Source organism: Juglans microcarpa x Juglans regia, chromosome 5D (assembly GCF_004785595.1).
Source record: "Juglans microcarpa x Juglans regia isolate MS1-56 chromosome 5D, Jm3101_v1.0, whole genome shotgun sequence".
Lineage (NCBI taxonomy): Eukaryota > Viridiplantae > Streptophyta > Magnoliopsida > Fagales > Juglandaceae > Juglans > Juglans microcarpa x Juglans regia.
Window position 1 is genome coordinate 15,993,864 of NC_054602.1, and position 23,530 is coordinate 16,017,393.

At 33.6% G+C, this 23,530-nt stretch overlaps 2 protein-coding genes, 1 long non-coding RNA gene and 1 pseudogene across 5 annotated transcripts; 1 reads left to right on the forward strand and 3 right to left on the reverse strand.

The window, feature by feature from the left end:
- Window positions 1–5,916, reverse strand: part of LOC121265728 — a 35,551-nt pseudogene extending 29,635 nt beyond the window's left edge.
- A 2,216-nt stretch (window positions 5,917–8,132) lies between these two features.
- Window positions 8,133–8,603, forward strand: LOC121265729. The gene has a single exon (XM_041169409.1). It carries the CDS (start codon window positions 8,133–8,135, stop codon window positions 8,601–8,603), a length of 471 nt encoding a protein of 156 aa, XP_041025343.1.
- Window positions 8,604–13,759: 5,156 nt separating this feature from the next.
- Window positions 13,760–15,104, reverse strand: LOC121264991. Its single transcript, XR_005940589.1, has 7 exons — window positions 15,086–15,104; window positions 14,839–14,948; window positions 14,614–14,683; window positions 14,435–14,508; window positions 14,238–14,333; window positions 14,051–14,146; window positions 13,760–13,888 (listed from the first exon to the last, which is right to left on the reverse strand). It is a non-coding gene; the product is annotated as an uncharacterized LOC121264991 (long non-coding RNA).
- A 14-nt stretch (window positions 15,105–15,118) lies between these two features.
- On the reverse strand, window positions 15,119–19,018 carry LOC121264989 (protein TPR3-like). Of its 3 annotated transcripts, XR_005940588.1 has the most exons (5): window positions 16,941–17,241; window positions 16,071–16,546; window positions 15,614–15,739; window positions 15,384–15,497; window positions 15,124–15,296 (listed from the first exon to the last, which is right to left on the reverse strand). XR_005940588.1 is itself a non-coding variant. In XM_041168413.1 (4 exons), the coding sequence occupies exons 2-4, from the start codon at window positions 15,664–15,666 to the stop codon at window positions 15,134–15,136; spliced, it is 330 nt and encodes a 109-aa protein (XP_041024347.1). In that variant the 5' UTR covers window positions 15,667–15,717; window positions 18,610–19,018; the 3' UTR covers window positions 15,119–15,133. The 3 variants fall into 3 exon arrangements, 2 of the variants coding, with proteins under 2 accessions (XP_041024347.1, XP_041024348.1); XM_041168413.1 differs by lacking the exons at window positions 16,071–16,546; window positions 16,941–17,241 and adding an exon at window positions 18,610–19,018 and having other exon boundaries at window positions 15,119–15,296; window positions 15,614–15,717; XM_041168414.1 differs by lacking the exons at window positions 16,071–16,546; window positions 16,941–17,241 and adding an exon at window positions 18,610–19,018 and having other exon boundaries at window positions 15,119–15,296; window positions 15,614–15,722.
- Between the last annotated feature and the right edge of the window lie 4,512 nt (window positions 19,019–23,530).

Genomic DNA, 23,530 nt, shown 5'->3' on the forward strand with positions numbered 1-23,530 from the left:
AATTATAAAAGTAGTATGCTTATATTATTAGCTAATATATATATATATATATATATGTATATACATAGGTATATGTATATATTTTCAATATATGAATGAGTTTTGATTGAGTCAAGCTAACAAGTCGACTCGAGCATAAACGAGCAAGTCTTAACGAGCGGGTCGTTTACAAATCGAGCAGGTATCTGCTTTCACGAACGAGCTTTTTTTTTACGAGTCGAGTTTGATTCAAGTTTAATCGAGCGAGTACCGAGCGAGCTATCGAACAGACTGGTTGATTTACAGCCCTATTTAGAATTATCCAACTCTTCCCATAAACAATAAATACTAATGACACTCAACTCAATTTCTAAAAATAATACAACTTGTCCCATAAATTTTTCGGGCAAATTTTCACTTGGTCCATAATTAAAATTTTAACCTAGTTATCTAGCCCAATAAAATTCATATCCTACCAAAATAAATTTTTCGGCCCATAACATTTTTAAAAATTACTCATTCAATCTCAAGTAGGTTTTTCATACATATTAACCTAAAAAAAAAGTTTTAGAACACGAGCTTCGTGCTGGGCGTGTTACAAATTAATTAGGCCTAATAAATTCATGAGTAATGCATATGCCTAGGCAATATAGAGTGCCACATTGTTTAAGTATGAGACTTGTATTGTCTTGGCCTCTTATAAAAAAAAGCTACACTAGACTACATTACAACTTACACAAAGTATTAAATAAAAATTATACTTAATATATATTACTATATTTATATATAATAAAAATAATAAAAAATATTTATAAATGTGTATAAATATATATGTACTAATTTATTAGGGTAACAGGGTGCAAAGCCCCGCTACCTACCCCTAATATACAGTACTAATCATATACAGTACTAATAATAGTTTTCAAATCAGTTCCATTCCAGCCATTTCAGTTGGAATTTCGTGCCGATGTAGTATATAGTATACTATACCTGCTCATTCTGTTTTGTTCTAAATCCTTGCTCGTTTCGATCATTACGGCCGAAAATGGCATTCGAGGTCCTATTTCATTCCAGTCTATTTTAATGCTAGTTTTATAATCTTCTTTAGTTTTGATGGTATTTTTGTAAATTTTAAATTAACTTAGATGGTATTTAATTAATTCGAAAATGTATTAATATAATTTTAATTTTTTTTGTAACTTTAAATATGTCTTCTCATTCTCTTTTTTATTTTTATTTTTTTTATAATTTATCTGTCCTTTTATCTTTTTTTTTTCCTTTGTTTTTTTGTGCTTCAACTCAAGTTTATGATTTTTTTAATATTATCTTTTGACATTAATATTTCTAATTTTTTAATGTTATCAACGTATATATATATTCATTTTATACATCGACAATTCTTCAGTATATACACACACATACATGGTGCACACTTACATATACTTGTATTTATTCTATTAGTTATCAGTTTACATATATATCCAATTAGTTCTACAAATAATGCATGAGTAATGACACACTTAATTTCTGTATACAGTCATATTTTAAAATGTAGGATTTACATAAAGTGCTATTATTTTTATAAGATATTTTATAAAAATATCTATCATTTAAAATATATTTGTTTAAAAGATTATTAAAAAAAATGTTATCTATCCATCGTTTTTCATTATAGATTAACGTACTGCTTTAATCTGTCGTAAATATGTTTACTATTTACATAGCCGTACTGTAAAGGAATGAATGGATGGTTTGTATTTGACCAAATTAAAAACCAGATATGTCAACTCTATAGATAATATTTATCTCGTTTGATTACACAGTTTAAGATATTTTAAATAATATTAAAATTTTTGAGTTAAAATGAGATGAAATATTTTATAAAAAATTGTGTGTTTGAATTATAAAATGAGATAAGATGAGATAATTTTAAATTCTTAAAATTTGAAAAAGATGTGTATTCCACTATTAATTAGAGACCCGAAAATGTTACTGTTTATGAAGTGTTTATTGTCAGTTTCTACTGTTCAAGTACTGTTTACTGTCAGTTTTCCTTGTTCATGCGCTGTTCACCTACTGTTTACTGTTAGTTTTCGTTGATCACATATTGTTTACTGTTTATTATTATTTATTACTATTTATTAAAGTAGATGCATATTTTTAAGACTTAGAGACAAAATATACTGTGTTTGAATAGGAAAAACTAGTGTACGATACAAATGAGAGGAAAAGTTTTCATTTATACCATGTAACCAAACCGCGCCTTAATTTCTAGTACCGATCAAACTTTTACTATTAAAACTAATTTTTATAAATTATAAATAGATAAATCTCGCAAAAATTTTTATAAATAAAATAGATATTATTTAAAAACAAATATATAAAAAAAACTATTTTTTATTAATAAATTTTACTTTTTAACAAAATATTTCTACGAAATTTGACTATTTAAGATTTGTTACTAACAAGGCTCTTCTTTAAATTACTCATCAATAGCTACTGCTAGCTAGCTATTCCATACATACATATATTTGGAACTGCTTCAATTTCTGTTTTCACAGCGGATGATCAGCTTTGTTTTTATTTTTAACAAAGAACAACAATATTTTACATTTTTCAACAAATATTTCTAGCAATCAAATAGCTATAGTACACACAAGAATAAATACTTTAAGCGTTGAAATCCTAGCTAGCTAGGCACCAATACTGTGTGTGTATACACATACACTACCGTCTGTGCAGCCGAGTAGGGATACTTTGTTCATTCCTGAAGAAGTTACCAGGATCAACCTCAATCTTGATTTTCACCAACATCTTGAAATTACCCTTGAAATACTTGATTCCATAAACTTTTCCTTCCGAGTAACTGTCCTCTTCGTTGTGGTTGATACCCAGGTCAAGATCTTTGTAGTTGTAAAAGGCCAGTCTTGGATTCTTGGACACATATGGAGTCATGTAACTGTAAAGCTTTCTTGTTAAATTTATATAGTAACCTATCAACTCTTGCCCCGCCTGATTCCAATTTACTGCATATTGAATCTTTGCCAGATTCCCAACTCGATGTGGGAATGGAGATTCCTATGCCGAAATCTCAGCCATTCTTCCACCATAAGGATTGAATGTCAGTATTACGTACTGCAGTTCAATCAATCTCTTCCAAATCACCTCCAACCCATCCTTGGAAATTGGCTTCTTCACATAGTCTGATTTCCTCTTCAAGTAGGTCAGAGATTGAGGTGTTCGGCTGAGCAAAACATTGTTTGCTGACCAGAGAGGGATGTTGGTCCAGAAAAGCACAAATTGAACCCAACTGGTTTCGTTGCAATTTGATTTTTTCAATCCCAATTCAGGGAAGCTCTTTTTCATGAGTGAGAGAAGTTTTTCAGAGTCTCCAAGGAACAAGGCAAGGAATGTAGCTCTTCCAGTATTCTGACCATCAATTCCATTTACCACATCCAGGATAAGCCTGATGAAAAGGTTGTTATCCAGCTTATCTGCAACATGTTGCCACCGATACATGATGTTTGTTGCATTTTGGTCCAAGGTCTTCTCAACTCGGAAAACAGTCACTATTTTTGGAATGCGAACGATTTTTATTTTGTAAGAAACAACCACTCCAAAGCTGGCTCCTCTACCACTTGTAATGGCCCAAAACAGATCTTCTCCCATAGATTTTCTGTCAAGAAGTTTGCCCTTAACGTCGACAATCTGAGCGTCAATAATGTTATCCACTGACAGGCCGTACTTTCTCATCATATTGCCATAACCTCCTCCGCTAAAATGCCCACTGACACCGACTGTGGGACAAACACCAGCAGGAAAGTCATGGGTTTTACTTTTCTTGTAGATTCTGTAGTAAACTTCGCTGAGAGTTACCCCGGTCTGGACCCAAGCTGTCTCCCTTTCCATATCAATGTGAATGGAACGGAGATTAAACATGTCGAGGATAAAGAATGGGACATCGGCAACATAAGAAACACCCTCATAGTCATGGCCTCCACTTCTGATCTTCATTTGCAGGTTGTGCCTGTGAGCAAAAACCATGGCTGCTTGAATATGGGACTCATGCAAAGTAGTGAGAATGAGATAAGGTTTTCGGGTTGTGGACATGTTGAATCGGAGGTCCCGGATGTAAGATTGCAAAACAGAAGAGTAGGAGCCATTGCTGGGAGTTTAGATAGCCGTAGAGATTGGATGAGCTGAGAATGGTAATGAAATACCTCAAAATACCTGCAAGTGTTGAGAATGTTGTGAATAGTAATGAAAAAGTAATAATAAAATATTGAATAGTAGTAAAAAGTATGTGAAAAGTAATGAATAGTAGAAAAGTAAGTAAAATGTAATAATAAAATAAAGAATAGTAGTGAGAGTACTTGAGATACTCTCACTTGCCAAACACACCTGAGCCAGAGGTGGCTGAAACGGAATAAATTCATGAGATGGAGAGTAGGAGAAGTGGGAGCCATGAAAGCATTTCTGCAGGCAGTAGTACTGAAGTTCTTATTTTTGGTAATCTTTGATTCTGCATTAGTGCATTTGTAATTAAGAAGGGTTGGGTTTGTCCGTCGAGTCCTTGGATTGGCAATATAAGTAGGATGATCATGTGCGGCAAAGAAACTCGTAAAAAAAACAAAAATAGATAAGAAGTGGCGCCGACACGTCAGCTTGTTATATAGACGTGCGTTGACATTCCATATCAATATTATTGTATATACGTATATTGCCATTGAAACATGCGTTTCTTCTGCCTAATATTGAATCTTAAGATAATTACAAATATAATATATATCCACAACTGCAATGTCATGTACACGCGCGTACGTCATGTGAGAATTGAGTATCTCTCTTCCATTTCGACCTAAAAAATAAAATTGTATACAGATACGCGTGTTTATTACTTTTCATTTTATATTATTTACCAAAATCCACTTACAGTTGGCGCATTCTCATAAGTTTTGTTGGAATTTAAAAATCTAAACTAACGTTATAGAAATAAATATGTGAAATGTGCTATACAACATTTATTAAACATTCCATATTATATGGAAAATTTATAAGAACAATAACAAATGTTATAGGTATAGTCTCCTTCATTATTAGAAAAATTATTCCATTTAAAAGTCTTGACACTATATACTATTCACGTGACATAATTCTATAGTATGTATATATGTGTGCGTGTAATATTGAGTCGTTTATCCATGAACATATAAATATACGTACCATGCATGTGGTTTTAAATCAATCGGTCACGTACACTAGCTCGTAATATTCATTAACAAATTTATATTTACTCAAGGCTGAGCATTAATTTTCATTTGAAGCGGGTTCTTTGATCTATATATTTAGAGTAGAATATGGTCAAAAGAATATTAAATATTTTAACATGAAAGTTAATAATCGGATCTTCTTTTTCTATGATCCACGATAATAAATAATAATAGTTAGAAAATGTACATTCATTTACATCAATTTGATAAAGAATCTGACATGACTATGATTGAATGATCGCCCTAACAACTTAGTCTCTAAGTGTCTCTTGATGGCTAGAGGCACAATGATGTTGTAGGTCAGAATTACTCTTAACTCGTCAGTAATATTTATAGACTTTTGACCATCAAGAAATCTAGAAACTTTATGTCCCACTGTGATTATATAGAGTTCATTAGAGTTAATCAAATTCTATTGTGACTCATCAATTAAGTAATAAGTATTGAGTTATTCTAAACTCATTAAAATATGGATGTGTAGGATATAGAGTTTAAATAAAACTCTTACAAAGAATTCCAGTTATAACAATTCCAATGGGTAGACGTAAGAAAAATTGAAGGAAAAATAATCAATCATGAGGGCTAGCTATAGAATTGATCAACCCCAAGATATGCATGCGCCTAGTATGGAACCAGGTGGGGTAGCTTCAACTGGCTTAGTTGTCATGGAAAACTTGATAACTTGTATATGTTTACTAACGTGGCTGAATTCGAAGCCTGAATAAGTCAATAAATCAATGTTTTAACTCCTCACAAACCCCTTCTACACACACAGAGATATACATCTAGTTAATTATGCTTAGTTGTCATGGAAAACTTGATAACTTGTATATGTTTATTAATGTGGCTGAATTCGAAGACTGAATAAGTCAATAAATCAATGTTTTAATTCCTCACAAACCCCTTATACACACACAGAGATATACATCTAGTTAATTATATATATACAAGTGTGTGCGTAGGAGAGAATTAGTTGGTCCTTGATGGTTGTGAGGTTTTTTCTCTCTATGCTCTTAGGAACATAGTGTCTCTTTGATCTTCGATCGGTAGAGGGTGGTAGAGAGTGGTTTCGAGCGTCAGTTATGGAAGAGGAGCTCTCTCATATTTGCGGGAGCCTCAAGTTAAGAGAGGAAGAACAACAAGAAATCTTTCTTCCAGAGGAAGAAATTCTACTATCACGAGAAGTAAGCCACGCCTGCTTGGTTGCATTGGTGCTGTCAGACAAGGAAGTAAACAGAGGGGCTTTTAAAGCTACCATCACGAAAGTATGGAAAGCTGAAGGGGACCTGTCTTTTAAGGAGATAGTTAGGAACAAGTTTCTTATAGAGTTTGCTGATACTAATGTCAAAACAAGGGTTCTAGCGGGGCGACCATGGTCCTTCGATAGGTACCTGGTGTGCCTTCAAGAGTGTGCAGAAAGGGTTGCACTAAAGGATGTAGACTTTTCTCTCGAACCATTTTGGATCCAGCTCCACAACCTCCTGTTTGCTGGAATGAACAAAAGCATAGGAGAAAAACTGGGAGCTAGTGTGGGGAAAGTACTGGTGGTGGATGTGGATAACAAAGGTAGAGCATGGGGTGGTGTGCTACGGGTTAAGGTGCTGCTAAACATCTCCAAGCCACTGCCAAGAGGAAGGCTAATCAATATGGAAGGGTCACGTATCTGGATTTCATTAGATATGAGCGTCTGCCATCCTTTTGTTTTCACTGTGGTGTACTGTTGCATCCGAGCTCAAGCTGCTCAGGATAGGCCTCGGATGGAAGATCACATGAGGGACTTCAACAGCAATATGGACCTTGGCTCAGGGCCAGTCCAGTGTCCAAATATCAACACGCCCCACCTGGAAATAGCAAACAAGGAAGGGGAGGACCAGCTGAAGGTCGGCAAGGCAGCTCCGATGGCCAGGGTTCTGATTTGGGCGGGAACAACTTTAGACAGGATACAACTATCTCACTGGAGTCAGTCTCAAAGGCACAATCGCAACCAGACTTTTTACAAGAAAAGGGGAAGGAAGTTGACAACCTGCTGCATGCAAGGTCCCGAGGTAACTCCCACTTGCCTTTTGAGGAAACCCCAATTGGCCTCGAGATCCCCATATCAGTAGCTAGAAAAGTCAGCATGGGGCATACTGACACCCAACTCCCGAACCGTGACATGTCTCCTACAATAGTCAGCAACAATGTAAGTCCCTCAAACCTTTGTACCTCGCAGATGCCAACGAGACAAAACGAATCTTACCTTTTATCAAACTGGAAAAGAAGGGCCAGAGGTGGTCAGCTTCCTAGTCTTGATGTAACTATGCTTTCAATTCCTGAAATATCCAGTAAACCCAAGAATAAGAAGAGAAAGAATGCAGCTACCTCTAAACCTACAAGGGTGTCTAAGAGACTCAAACAAACCAAAATGGCAGAGGCTATTGAACAGTCCTACCTCTCCCCATGATCACTATATCCTGGAACTGCCGAGGGCTTGGGAATCCTTGGACAATTAGAGAACTCCACCTTTTGGTGAGAGACAAGTCCCCAATTTTGGTTTTTTTAATAGAAACCAAATGTAAAAGAAACAGAATGGAGGTTATTCGAAACAGACTAGGCTTTGATTGTAGTTTTGTGATGGATTGTGTAGGCAGGAGTGGGGGCCTAGCAATGCTGTGGAAGAATGATCTTAATGCTGACCTAATATCCTATTCCCTCAGCCATATTTCTTTACAAATGATTCATAAGGATACAAACAAAAAAGGTATAATCATTGGCTTTTATGGCCATCAAGTGACTGCAAAGAGGAAAGAAAGTTGGAATCTGTTTAGATTACTAAAAACATACTCAAACACTCCCTGGCTTATTATGGGAGATTTTAATGAAACCATCTCTCATGGGGAAAAGATGGGTGGACCTTCCAAGCCAAACAAACAAATGGATGATTTCAGAAAAGCTCTAATGGACTGGGATTTGGGTGATCTTGGTTTTGAGGGTTCCCAATACACCTGGTGTAACAATCGAGACGGTTCAGAGTTCACCAAAGAGAGGCTAGATAGGGCCCTTGTCAATGGTGCTTGGCAACACCTCTATGACACTAACTCAGTCATCACCTTGCCTGTCCAATGCTCAGACCATAACCCTATCATGATTGCCAGTAAAATCTTTGCTCACTTTCAAAATCTAATAAAGAGGATATTCAGATATGAGGTTGCCTGGGACAAGAAGGAGGGATGTGAGGAGATTATTAAAAGAGCATGGCAGGGCTCTCTCAAAGATGGAACCAAAGCTGATGTGACCAGAAGGGGTCTTGAGAGATGCAGATTCCAATTGAGACAATGGAACCATGAGTCAAGAAGAAAATCCCAGCAGGATTGAGCTCAAAAAAGGGACAGATTAAGCTCTTTACAAGCAGCCAACATTGGAATGGATAATGCTTAGCTCAGAATTCTTCAGAAGGAAATGAACACTCTGCTGGAGGAAAAGGATTTATTTTGGCGCCAGAGTGCCAAACAAAAGTGGCTTCAAGATGGAGACAGAAATACCAATTACTTCCACAAGTGTGCCACTCAAAGGAAGAAAAAAAAATTGATTACTAAAATTGAGAGTGAGAATGGTGATTGCTTTACAACTAGGGAAGATATTGGGAGAGAATTTCAGGCTTTTTTCATGGATCTCTTTTCCTCCTCCAATCCAGTAGGAGTATAAGACTTTGTGGAAAATTTCAATACTAGTGTCACTGCTGAGATGAACTCCAACCTTACTAAGGACTACACTTGAGAGGAAATTGAAAGGGCTCTTTTTTAGATGAATCCACTGGGCTCTCCTGGACCAGATGGTTTTCCTGCCCTTTTCTTTCAGACTCATTGGTCTATTGTGGGGAATGATATAGTTGCTGCGGTCCTTGAATTGCTCACTCCGAAAACTGGTTTTCAGGCCATAAACAATACCTTAATTGCCTTAATCCCCAAAAAGAACTCCCCCTTGTACGTTTCAGATTTCAGACCAATTAGCCTTTGCAATGTACTCTACAAAATCATTGCAAAGGTCATTGCAAACATACTAAAAAACATTTTACCCTCTCTTATCTCAGAAACTCAAAGTGCCTTTGTCCCTGGCAGGTTAATCTCAAATAATACCATTGTAGCATATGAGCTGCTACATTCCATGCAGAACAGAATGAGGAAGCAAAAGGATGCATTTATGGCCCTCAAACTCGACATGAGTAAGGCCTATAATAGAATAGAATGTTCATTTTTACAAGTTGTTTTACTGAAGATGGGTTTCGATAAGGGTTGGGTTGATCTCATTATGCAATGTGTTGGAACTGTCTCTTATTCCATCATTCTAAATGGAACCCCTCAAGCATCCTTCAAACCTACCAGGGGTATTAGACAGGGAGATCCCCTCTCCCCCTATCTCTTCATTCTGTGCTTAGATATGCTTAGTTTTGCTTTAATCCAAGCTAAACAAAAGGGACTCATCTCTGGAATTCCTGTCAACCGTGGCTCCTTTACTGTTAACTACTTGTTTTTTTGCAAATGACAGCCTGGTATTTTGTAAGGCTCAGGTTTTGGAATGGTCAAGATTACACATCACACTAAGAGCTTATGAATTGGCTTCTGGTCAGAGGCTCAACCTTGGGAAATCTTCCATTTTTTTCAGCAAGAATACCAAGCCTGATATCAAGCAAGCCATTTTGGCTTCAGCAGGGATTCAAGCCTCGGGTCCTTTTGAGCAATACTTAGGTCTGCCTTCCTATGTAGGCAAGAACAAAACAAAGGCCTTCAACCATATACTGGATAAAATCAAAGGCAAGATCAGTAGCTGGAAAACCAATTTGCTTTCCCAAGTAGGAAAGGAAATCCTTCTAAAGGTAGTTATCAAAGCAATTCCTACATATTGCATGGGTATTTTCTTAATCCCTAAGAGTATCTTGAGGAACATCAACAAAAGCATGCAATCCTTCTAGTGGGGCTTGAGGGACTAGAAATCCAAGATGCACTGGCTCAGTTGGCAGGGAATGGGGATGTCAAAGCAAAAAGGGGGATTGGGCTTCAGGGATTTTGAAGATTTTAGCAAAACTCTCTTGGCAAAGCAAGGATGGAAGCTCCTCACAAACCCATCTTCACTTATAGCTCGTGTACTCAAAGCAAAGTACTACCCTTCAGAAGTTTTCTACAATGCAAAAGTAAGGAATGGAGACTCCTTTGTTTGGAAAAGCATCACAACAACAAGACCTCTACTACTTGAAGGCCTTCGATGGAAGGTAGGGAATGGTCAAAGTATAAAATTATGGTCAGACAAATGGATCCCTTATCCATCCTCTTACAAAATCCAATCCTTGCCAAGGATTCTGCCACAAGAGGCTACGGTGGCCTCTTTAATTGACCAAGACTCTCTTAAATGGAATATGCCTTTGATTCAAGACCTATTTTGTCCAGCTGAAGTCTCAATCATACAAAAGATTCACATCAGTCCATGCAAAAGCAATGACAAACTGACTTGGAGATGCACTGTAAATGGCAAAATTTCAGTGAAGTCTGCATATCACCTTCAAACATCTCTTAATACTGAAAAGCTTGGACAAACCTTAGTGCCATCACAAACCATAGGAATATGGCACCACATTTGGAAACTTTAGATCCCAAATGCCCTCAAAATCTTCCTTTGGAGAGCTGCCAAGGACATACTCCCCACCAAGGTGAACCTGCATAGAAGAAGAGTGATTGATTCACCTTTGTGTCTAATCTGCCAGTCTGAACCAGAAACTACTTCACATGCTCTTTGGACATGTTCAGCTGCTCAGGATGTGTGGTGTAACAGCACGAGAAAACTCCAAAAATGCAGAGTGGTTGAGGCTCTTTTCAGTATAATTCAGGAACAACTCTTTTCTACTCTTCTAGAGGAGGAACATCAAGCGTTGGCCTTCACAACAAAGCAACTCTGGTCTAGAAGGAACAAGTGGATATTTGAAGCTCAATTCTCCTCCCCTCAACAAGTTATTAACCTTGTCTCTTCTTGTATATCAGATTTAAATACGGCAAGGAGCCCTCAGAAGCAGAAAAGTCCTAGTGAAAACCCCTATCCAATGGACAAAGCCACCGCTTGACAGTTTCAAGGTGAATTGGGATGCAGCCATAGACAAAATCCATTGCAAGGTACGCATTGGAGTAGTGATCAGGGACTGCAAGGGACTGGTTATAGGCACTCTCAGATCATCTCAAGCTTCCTTCTCGGATCCATTGCTAGGGGAAGCGTTGGCAGCCTTAAGAGCAGTTCAGTTTTGTATCGAACTCGGTCTCTCAAATATAATCCTTGAAGGGGACTCCATGACTGTGGTAAAAGCTATTAATGAAAGGGAGGATTGTTGGAATTCATCTAGCCTAATCTGTCAAGACATCAAGCTGTTGCTATAACAAGTTAGTCCTTGGTCCGTTAAGCATGTACCTAGGCAGGCTAACGTAGTGGTTGATACTCTGGCAAAGAGTTCTTTAGACCTCTTTGAAGAATCCATCCATGTAGAGAATCATTCTCATTGTATTCAAAATCTTTTTGGATGATTTTAATATGAAGTATCCGATTTCTTCAAAAAAAAAAAAAAAAGTGTGTGCGTAGGTATAGATCAAAATATAATATATATATATATATATATATATATAAAATAGAATATCAGATATATATTGAACGACCTTTAATAATTGGTAGGGTGGACAAATCAATGGGGACTAGCTAGGGCTGCTAATTAACAAAATTATTAAATTCATGCACGAATCCCGAGTCAAACCTTTACGGGGATCGAATTTGAGAGACATGTAATAATAATAATAATAATAATAATAATAATAATAATAATAATAATAATAACGGGGGCTTCAGTTTGTACTCACTTTGTTCCCTTATATATATTTTTAAAAATTTTATTTTTACATAATGATTAAAAAATTATTTTTTAATATATTAATATTTTTTTTTTCAAAAATATTTAAATATAAAAAAAAAAAGTCACTTCTGTGTTAGGCACGATCAACAGTCTACAAAATTGGACGATACGCTAACATGACTCTAATGATGATGATGATAGTGATGATAGAAATCAGAGACAGAGCGATGTGTTGACGAGAGACAGAAAGAAAATAATAGGTGCTAATAATAATATTCTAACCATTGACCTACGTACGCACATGACTATATCCTTTTATATATAATAATTTGGGGACACTTGGCGGGTGTTAGGTCACGTAACAAATTAAGCCACCTACTACTACTAATAATATTATATATTTCCCAATATGAAAAAGAAAACCGTTAAAAGATATATAATTTAGTACTTAACTTTGAATATACATACATATATATATACTAGTAAGGGCAAACACGTGCAATGCACGTGTGCCCAATTGCAAAAACATGAAAAATATTCTTAAAAATAGAAATTTCTTGTAAAAACATGTAATAAGAAATTGAGAGAAAATAACCTAATAATAAAATAATATGCATGCCAAAAAAACAAAGACGAAATACTTGTGTTCACCATATAGTGAACACTCTATCATTCTCTACGTGTGATACAGAATTCCATTCGGAGAGGAAAAATCAATCTCAAAGAGTAACCAATAAGAAAGTCTAACCAGCAATTTAAGTTCAATAAAAAACTATGTACTTCAAATTAAAACAATCATCTTATGACTGGAAGGTCATTATGATCCAGCAACACATGCAATACTTCTTCAACTAATTTTATACTCATAATTCGAAACATATCTATTCGATCAAATTGGGATAAAAAAAAATTATAGTGCTCCTCCAAGCCAAACACATCCATTTGGTATGATAGCATGATACTTGAATCTGATGAACCATTTGATATGTACTCGTTCCCCATCGCTACATGAAAGAATGAACTGAGTATATCATGATGTGTTTTATAAGGTGTGAACATGCACATATGTATGTAAACTGCATATTATTTGGTATTCAGTTAGTAGGATGGAACGTAGCAGTCAAATACCTCACAGGCACTTAAGTTCAAAACACAAAGACACACCACACTTTCATTACTGATATTACATTTTTCTATTTCCCTCTATTTTTCTCAGCGACCAAACATTGGAGTAAACAAAGTAAAAAAGTAAAATAAAATCCTAAATTATGAACTATGAATAAACCTCAAAACAGCATAAACTTCAAACCAAAAAGTCCAAATTCCTTGCAAGAAACAAACCAACAAATCAGATTAAGTAAAGAAAAAAAAAACAACCAGAACATAACATGCAAAAAAATTGAAAGTCATCTATTTTTTTTTTAGAGACCAAACCTAAAAAACTGGATCACAGTCCAAATTTCCTAAAAAAAAATAAACCAACCAAACAATGGATAGTTTAGAATACATAAAAAATAGATGTAAAAGTACACATTGAAAGTTGCCTATTTAAAAAAACAAAGGTTAAAAAAATAAAACCCTATTTAGTTGACCATGCCCCCACCAAAGAGCAAAGGACAGTCAGCACCAACACAACAGGTTCATTTTATTACCTGGTACCATCTGCATTGTAAGCCATTGTCGTGCACCAGCGACCAGGAGCATCATAATCAACTCGAGATCCCAAGTTGTCATACAACCATGCTTTTATCTTTCCATCCAGTGCAGTTGAAAAGATAAACTAAGTATAAAGGCACAAAAAAGATGTTAGGAACAAAAATATTGGGACTTAAGGAAGAATCCATGAAAGGAAGGCCAAACCAATAACCACAATAAGCTCAAAGCATCCAACTAAAACAATCAGAACAAAAAAAAAAAAAAAAATCACAAATGAAAATGATACCTGAATGTTTTCCTTATAGTGAGGACAGACAGAATAAACAGGAGCCTCATGACCTTCAAACGTATACTGCTTTGCACCAGTAGTGCCATCCCACACCTACAATTACCAAACAAGATTAGGAAGGAATGACAAATTTACCTCAACTTAAAACATCAAAACGACCAAACATGCAACAAGACCAACCGACCTTGATGGTCTTATCGTCACCACAGGTTATCAGACAAAGTTGCTTGTTTGGGTGGGAGAATGCGATGTCATTTACTTCGCCAACATGAGCATCAATCTATATCAGTAAATTTAAAGTAACTTTCAGTATAGCATCTCAAATACCATAGAAGTTAAAGTGCAAAAAGAATGAAACGGAAAAATTTATATTAGATATACCTCCAGGTGCTACTGTATATTATCATTCCCATGATAAGAATATATTTGAACGATGTGCCTGGACTATGCAACTCCTGTAATTGGAATAGAAAGAAGACATCATCTAATTGTCTAGTTCACCTTTAAGATATATATTAGTTGTGTACATGGAGTGAAAACCTCCAATGTATTAAGCATACCAAACAAAGAACCGTTAGGGCTCCAAATCACATGATTAACAGATACACCAGGATCTTTAACCAGAGCTGCCTGAAAATTCATCAATATCAGTTCCAATTACTCTACAATTTTTTTATTGGTAAACAAGTTCCAATTACTCTACTATTATAAGCATTAAGGATAAAACACTAACATTAACTTGTATCGTTAATGAAAGAAAAAAAAAAAAAAGAGAAGGGACACACCTGCAGAGGCATTGAACAAGCACTGAGATCCCAAACTTTGAAATTCTTCAAAACTAACCGCTCCCTAGAACCAACTTCCCACAACCCAATGTCCCCAACATTGGTACCAACTGAAGCACAACATGCAAAATATTCAATGGACATAAAACACCAAACATTTGTAGGAAGGAAATATAACATTTACAACACTGGATAGCAAGCTTAAATATTTATAGATAAAATCAAGAGGCTTTAAAAGAGAGCCAACCAAGAAGTAAGGTTTGTTGGTGAGAAGACTAAAGCATCTTTAAATGAGTTACTTTTGGTTGATGAGAGTCCGTAACCTTGAATTTTTAAGGTTTGGGAATTGCAATTTATCACGGAATAAAGGATTTGCTTCAATTAATTTTTTAAGCTCCACCAACATGATTGCTCTAGCAGATTTGGTATTTCCATATTTGGAAAGTTGCTCATTTTCTCTGTGATACAACAAATCTATTTTGACAACATTTTCTATAGTTGATTTCAAATGTAAGGGGGAAGAGTTGAACACAAATTCATCATACCTGAAATTCTCCAATGTCAAGAGCTGAGTGATTTCCTTGAAAAGCTTTTCATTAAATGTGGCAAAAACTTTCAAATCCTTTACTAATATATCCACAGCCTTGGAACGATCATGCCTATCAAAAAACAGTCTCATTCACATGCTATATGCCACAGAATCTCCAAAGACAAACAATCACTTCTCATAAAACCGACAATTAGATAATTAATAACCTAAAACTTGGAAGCTTACTTATCCAATGCCTCAAGATACTTTTGCTTCCTTATCTCAAAAAAGATTTTCATTGAGTATCGATTGTCGTCCACTTTTGTGAACCCGGAAAGGTACTTCTCAACCTCCTCTAGTTACAAGTGGATCCTGTAAAGATTTATGCCAACAAACATAATATCAGTCCCTAACAAAATCTAAAGAACAAGAAATAGAATATCTAATGCACCTTGGAATCATTGAAAAGCTGAGAATACACTACGCTTACTAACAAATATTTCACATTTTTTCATCCAGATTTTCTACCACCTAAAATGTTTCAGTATTCACCATTGAATTATCATTTTGACATAAACTTGCACACAGTAGCAAAAATGTGCTTAAATTCTCAACTGCAAGTAGCACCAAACTACTCAGGCACATAACATGCATCTATATTCTTTAAACAATGACTTAAACAGCATAGCTCTGATGACCATACCTGGTCTGCAGTGGTTTCAACTGAGAGCTGCTTCCACTCTTTAGCCAGAGCAAGCCACTGTGCAGAATTCAATTAATTATATAGTTTCCCATTAATTGATTTCTGAGATCCATCCAATATATTCAGAATTTGATGTAACATAGACCATATAGTAATTATTTATATTTAAAGCAAGAAAAAGAAACATTTATTTAAAAAAAAAAATCTCTAAACGAGGCTTTAAATTAACTATTCTAAATATGACATATGAATAAACAAAATAAATATTACAAAATAAATATAAAAAACATACTTCAAATAAAAGTGATAAAAAATACCACAAAGTAGAGGAGAAATAAATGAACGGTAGGAATAGCACAGATGAGCAGTCAGTGAAATGTCATAGAGCAAGATAAGAACATAACCAACTGATTCATGACAAATAATATATAAAGAAACAAAACATAATAAAATTAGGATTTTATTTATGAATGATACTATAATAAAATATTAAGAATGACAACAAACATTATGTATCAAATATACATACACACACACACACACACACACACATAATATATATAGATACATGAAGATATAAATGTAAACAATATAAGAATTATTTATATTTAAAGCAGAAGAAATAAACATTTATTTAAAAAAAACAAATCTATGCATGCCATTAAATTAAATAATCTAAATATGGAGCTAGAATAAATAGAATAATTATTACAGAATAAATACAACAAGCATATTTAGCATAAAAAGGACAAAAAAAATACCAAAGTAGAGGACAAATAATTGAACAGTGGAAATGGTGCAGATGAATAGATAGTGAAATGATAATGAGCAAGATAAGAATAGAACCAGCTGATCTGCGACAAAGAACACATAAAAGTGTAGAATATAATGAAATTAGAAATCATATTTATTGAATGAGGCCATAATAAAATACTAAGAGTGAGAACATATATAATCAATAACATGGGTATTTATAAAATTGGAAATTAAACAGAATATAATACAGTGGGAGATAGAATTTGTTATTAATGGTCTTATTAATAATAACATTAATAACCTCATAAATATAGAATTCTTTGATAATATAAAATATAATATTCAATAATTATTAATAGATTTCAAGTATAATATTCAATAATATATAAATTTTCAACAACTATAACATGTGGAGTATAGTTTGTCACACGTACGGTAGCCCAAAAATATTTTTCACCAATTATAACATGTGGGGTATAAATTATTCTCGTCTTCCCTCTCACTGCTGACACTTTTTTTCTCTTCTCTCCTCTCTATCTTTCTCTTCTGCTTTTGCCTCCACTCTCATAGCTCTTTCTTTCTCTCCTTATCTCGCTTCTACTCTCAGACGCATCAACCGCAACACCAACATAACAGCTCCGTTTTGCACAGCCTGACTCCATATCACCTGGCCAAGAAAAAACAATTTTTTTCTTCGTGCAACAGAGATGATGAACATCGCATCCATTACTTCCCATTCTCCATGCTTAAAACTTTTTTTTTGTTTAGATTTACGTTTATAAATCTAAAGATATTTACACGCTTTACTATAGATCTGAGGAATTTTTTCTTCAGATCTGTTGTTTTATATATTTCCCATTTTTTCTGCAGATGTAACTTTTTTGGTGTACTAATTTTTATTTTCCAGATCTGCAAAAGATTTTCTTTTCGTTGCTACTGTTTGTCTAGTGTTTTTCTTATGATTTCTTCAACTACTTATATAGTGATTTATTGTGCTGGTATTTTCATTGAAGTTTTTTTTTTCCCTAACTTTACAGGTCCAAGGTTTTTTTTTTTTTTTTTTGCACAACTGTAATTTTCGTTGCTTTTATTTTTCTTTCTATAAATTTGTTGTTAATCTCATCTCTGCTTCGTTATACATTTTTTGGTATCAATTTTTTCATCGTTATTGAGCATAGTGATTTGATTGTCATTTGAGGTTTTGTGCAAGCTCTCTGTTTGGAAAAGTTTTCTAGTTTCAATCCTTATTCATCTAGACGTGTATTACATGGTTTGGGATATTTCGTTCTCATATTTGTTCTGGTCTGATCTAAGACTATATCGAGGTGGTGAATTTTTGCGATCTATGATCTTTTTTCTATTAGTATGAGTTCTCTTTCGAGTTTAACGAATCTATGTACAAATGTATTACATGTTTTGATTTTTTTTATTTTATTTCTTTCTCGCATGTCACTGTAATATTGTTCATATCTGAGAATCTTACTTTTATTTTATTTTATTTTTCTAGATAAAGGAGCCAGAAACAGCACTACAATGAAAAATGGAGAACCTGATCAGATTCAGTCATCTCTTTCTCAACTAAATTTAGTTTTCTAAATCCAAATATTCAAATAACTTTTTGTTGTTGTTCTTTCGTTTCGATTTTTTTCATCCATTCATCCCAAAAAAATTTATAGTAAGACTTTTTTTATTTATTTCTAACAATTTAGTATTGCATATAGAAATAAACAACTGAAGAAATAGTCAGAAATATTTACCAAAATAATCAACATAAAATTCATACCTGTGAAACTGGAGAGTTGAGAGGCGAACCCAAAAGCGAAGAAACAGATTTGGGAGGAAATAAAGAGATGGAAATCACTCTTATACCAAGCGGCAGGCGGTGGAAGCGGTGGAAAGCAGAAAAAACAAAATAGAATCTGATAAGAGGAAAACAGTAGAAAATAAACGAAGTGACAGAAGCAGTGGGAAAAAGAAATCAGAGATAAGATTAAAACACAGGAATTGGGAAAGCAGAAGAAAAGGGTAGTTAAAGATAACGACGGAAAAAAAAAAGGTCCAAAGCGAAAAACAAAACCAGAACCTAGGAGAAGTCAAGGATAGAGCAGGAAAAGATATAGAAAATGAAGGGCAAAATCGAAAAACAACATGTTAGACAACAGCTGCCTGCTTCAAAAGCAGGGGTGAAATTGGTATAAATGTTATAACTGAGGGACAGAAACGTAAAGAAATACGAAATAAAGGGCAAAATTGGAAATAAAAGATGGACGACACCTCCTTGCTTATTGCCGCTTATTATATATAAGATATATACACACGTACACACCGATATAGCCAGCCTGGTGCATGTATTATTAATCCATATTAAATAAAAAGTCCAGTCGTTGAAATCAACTATTACTGATTATGAACAAATCTATGCATCATTCTAATTTTTATTATTTTCATATCATCTTTTAATGTAGTATTAAACAATAAATTTATAAATAAAATATAATAAATAAATTTTAATTATCTAATACCATATTATAAAATAATAAAAAAATAATAAAAATTAAGATGATAAATGTCATTACTCTTACTCATTCTTATCAATCTATATAGATTAATATTTTAAACTATATTTGGAGATCAACACTTGATGAATCGTCGTACTTGTAATGACACGTATTGTCAGACTACCACAATGAACGAATTAGATAATGATCTCTTCCCTAGTTGAAGCGGATCTCGATTGAGATTCTGGCCCCTGCATGTGTTGATATAATTAAGGAAAATAATTTATACATAATATTTTATATAATTTTATTTTAAATGAGATATAATTTTATAAAATATCTTATAAAAATAATATTATTATATAATATATTATATAATGTGTTGTATATCATTGCTCTATCTGATAGTACTAATTTGGGAGGTTTTCTAGGTAACCATCTGTACGTATGTTAATTGGGTGCTACGTGGGGAAGATAGTTGAAAGATTTTATGGGTAACGTCGACGGATCATCATCATGATCAGCATTCATGTCCACGTATTCATCTATATTGTTAATGCCTTAATTTGTATAATAAATAGAAATAATTGAAATAATCATATCCGATCCATGCTAATGATTATGGTTTCGATACAGTATTCTTCTTATTTATGTATAAAAATAAATAATAAGTAAATTATAAATAAAAATAAATAAAGAGAGATACGAAACTTTATATAGTTCAACATAATACCTATATCTACAAGTTGTTAGGGAGGAAAATCTATTATAATAAGCAATTTTACAATCTCTCGATACTGCCTTACATATATTTCAACACAATAGATGAATTTAAGAAAATGTTTTTGGAGTTAATATGTAGGGAGCTTCTATGGAGAGCCTCCGTAGATTTGTGGATATCTCCTATTTATATAAAAGTCTATTTCTGTGGGGTAATTGAGTTCAACTTACCTCATGAACCATTTTCTCTTTAAGAATTTGTATATCTTTCTTTTCAGAAATCTGAGTGTCTTTTCTTATTTTTTGTTAGCCTTATATCTTAATTAACTTGATTTTTTGCTTAAGGCTGTGAGTTGTTTGGATTCATAGGTGAGTTGAAATGGTTTGTAAATAGTAGAATAAAATATTATTAATATATTATTTTTTAATATTATTATTATTTTAAAATTTTAAAAAATTAAATTATTTATTATATTTTGTATGAAAATTTAAAAAAATTATAATAATAAAATAAGATGAATTAAGATGATTTTTAAATTTAAAATTATAGCTTACAGATTTGACTTGTACATGGACAATACCAAGCATACAAAGTAAGACTGTTCAACTAGGCCGGGTTTTTTCCCAGCCCGGTCTGGAACCCAGAAAACCGAGATCCGGTTCTGGGTTCCTGCCCAGATTTGATTTGGGTTGGAACCTCGGTTGAAAAATCCAGACCTTTTCGGCCCGGATACGGGTTACAAACCCGAGTGCCGGTATCCGGATCTTTTTAGTTTTTACGCCTCTACAGAACCCCCCCCCCCAATCCGTCTCTCTCTCACTCTCACTCTCTACGCTTGCAAGAAAGTGGAGACCCTAAGTCTGTGCCTCTTCGTAGCCGCATCTCCGCCACCGCATCCCCGTGAGTCTGCTCTCTCTCTCTCTCTCTCCCTCTCTCTCTCTCTCCATTGGATTGTTGGGTTTGACTTTTTGGGTTACTCACGAAAAGTATCGAACAGATCTGATCTAGGTTTGGATTTCTGGGTTTCTCCATGAGTCTGATCTGGGTTAGATTTCTGGGTTTTTCCGTGAGTCTCATCCTCATTTTACTACCTTGTCTTAGAAAGGCTAGGGCTAAGCACCGGATGACTAGTTAGGTTTAGATGGATAGAAGATGAGTATATAGATGATGCAAATTGTCTAGTATAATAAGTTTGTATCTTGTTGATGTAAAGGTTTCTCGATGCTGGGTCTCTTTTGTATTATTTTTTTACTATCCTGTCCTTTTGCATTATTTTTCAATTCATTTCTAAAAATAATAATTGTTCATTAAGCATATGACAAACACATACTTAAGATTCAAAGTTAAAAAAATTATCACGATCCCAACTTCCTTTGAAAAAGGTAATTAAAAATAATTAAAAATAATTGTTTGGAAAAATTTGGGACTAAAATTTTACAAAGTACAAACATGTATAGGGCAGGCCGGGGCTCGAAATGCACAAGACATTAAAAACGAGTACTCATTTTCCCACTTGCTGATAGGTTTGGTTGCCATCCCATTAATGTGCATGTGAGAGCATTAACATTAGCTTCATTAAAAGTCTAGTCAAATGTAAAATTTGATAAATTTCATCAAAATAAGGCTGCATTGGATTAGTCAAATAGATAAATGTAAAACTTTGAGCTACAATAAATCTATAGGTTTCTTCAAATTTGAAGGTCTACTATTCATTCATCAAATATATTTTTTATTCACATTTTATCTCCAACCGTCTTGTAATAATAATGTAAGAATCAAATTAAATTATTAATCAACATATGATTAGTATAATTGTAAAATATGAAAAAAAATAAAACTATTTTTATTAAAAAAATAATATTATATTATTATTTTGATGAATTCAATGGCTAATTCAATGTGAAGTTATGACTAGAGAAGTTTTAGATTTATAAAAATCATGTACTTTTTATCAAATTTTAGAGATAACTTTGATGAAGCCAATGCCAATGCTCTGAGTCTTTTTGTGATCCATATGCATCATGCATGTTATCCACTCATTTGATATTTCGATTGTTGCTATAGAGCTCTTATTGATAGAAGCTACCAATGAAAGTGCATACATATACACATAAATGCATATATAGATATATATATATATATATATATATATATATATATAATATCTTTGAATGAGTGGTCTATCACAACTCGCCACCAGAAAAGATAATATATACATCAGAAGAAAAGGAAGAAAGAAAACAGAACTATTATTAATACTACTCATCATCTCAATTTCTATCATCCTCTTATCATTTCATGATGTGACATTAGATGATAGATTTATCATCTAATATCACATCATGAGATGATAGAATGATGATAAGAGTTGGAATGATGAATAGATTTTTTCATTATTATATGCTAGCAGAGATTATTATATGCTAGAGCCCCGTTGGATTCCTGCTGGGCTCTAACATATATTTTATTATGTGTTTTTTTAATTTTTTAAAAATAATTTTTTTAATAATTTTAAATATTTTAAAAAAATTAAAAAAAATTACAATATTATTAAAAATACTTTTTTAATCACAAGTAAACTAAAAAATATTTTTTTATAAATTTTTATTTTACTTCGTGATTAAGAAAGTATTTTTTTAATATATATATAGTTTTTTTACTTTCTAATTAAAAAAAATATTTTTAATGATGTTTTAAATTTATTTTATTTTTAAAAATATTAAAAATTTATATAAAAATAACTTAAAAAAATACACATGAAAACACGCGCGAGAACAAGCCCACCGGAAGCTCTATCATTGTCTACCAATTAATTAGGAAGGGCCGGGAAGGCAACCATTTCTTTTGTGTGCTGAATGATTAATGTACGAAGCATGAATACAGTAGCTTCAAGCTGCAGAAAAGTACTGCTACAAATCGACAATATTATTCTTGGATCAGAGTTCAAATAGCTCGATTTTGACCATTTTTCCAGGCCTCGCATTCTTATATGTGTGTGTTCTCTTAAATATATGTATGTGTATATATATATATATATATGTATGTATATAATATTTAGTGAGTTTATGATTTTAATATTTTTTTTAAAAATATTTAAGGGGATTTAAAAAGTATTTAAAAAAAACTAAAAAAATAAATTTGATGTTCGTTACCCACTCCCAATGGATTTGTTGGTGAGTGTAGCATTGTCCTTTTTATTTTATTTGTTATCATTAATATTGATCTCTATTATTGTCCTTTCTCTTGGCATTGTCAAGTGATTGTCTATTATGTTGTTAGGGGTGTTCAACTGGATACGGATTCGGATATCCGGCCATAACCGGATCTGGATCCCGATGCTAAAATCTGGGCGGTTATCCATCCGGATTAGATCCGATTTAATACTGGTGGATAACCGGATTCAATCCGAATATTCGGATTTATCCGGATCCGGGTTATAACCGGATTTAATCCGAGTTATAACCGGATAAATACGGTTTTAATTT

What these genes read in the sequence shown, in the direction of transcription:
- LOC121265729 (XM_041169409.1), top strand. Translation starts at nt 8,133, where the DNA reads ATGGGTGGACCTTCCAAGCCAAACAAACAAATGGATGATTTCAGAAAA.
- LOC121264989 (XM_041168413.1), bottom strand. Translation starts at nt 15,666, where the DNA reads ATGAAAATCTTTTTTGAGATAAGGAAGCAAAAGTATCTTGAGGCATTG. An exon ending in TATCTTGAGGCATTGGATAA is followed by an intron (nt 15,498 to 15,613) that starts GTAAGCTTCCAA and finishes GTTTTTTGATAG; the next exon opens with GCATGATCGTTCCAAGGCTG. An exon ending in TTGACATTGGAGAATTTCAG is followed by an intron (nt 15,297 to 15,383) that starts GTATGATGAATT and finishes GTTGTATCACAG; the next exon opens with AGAAAATGAGCAACTTTCCA.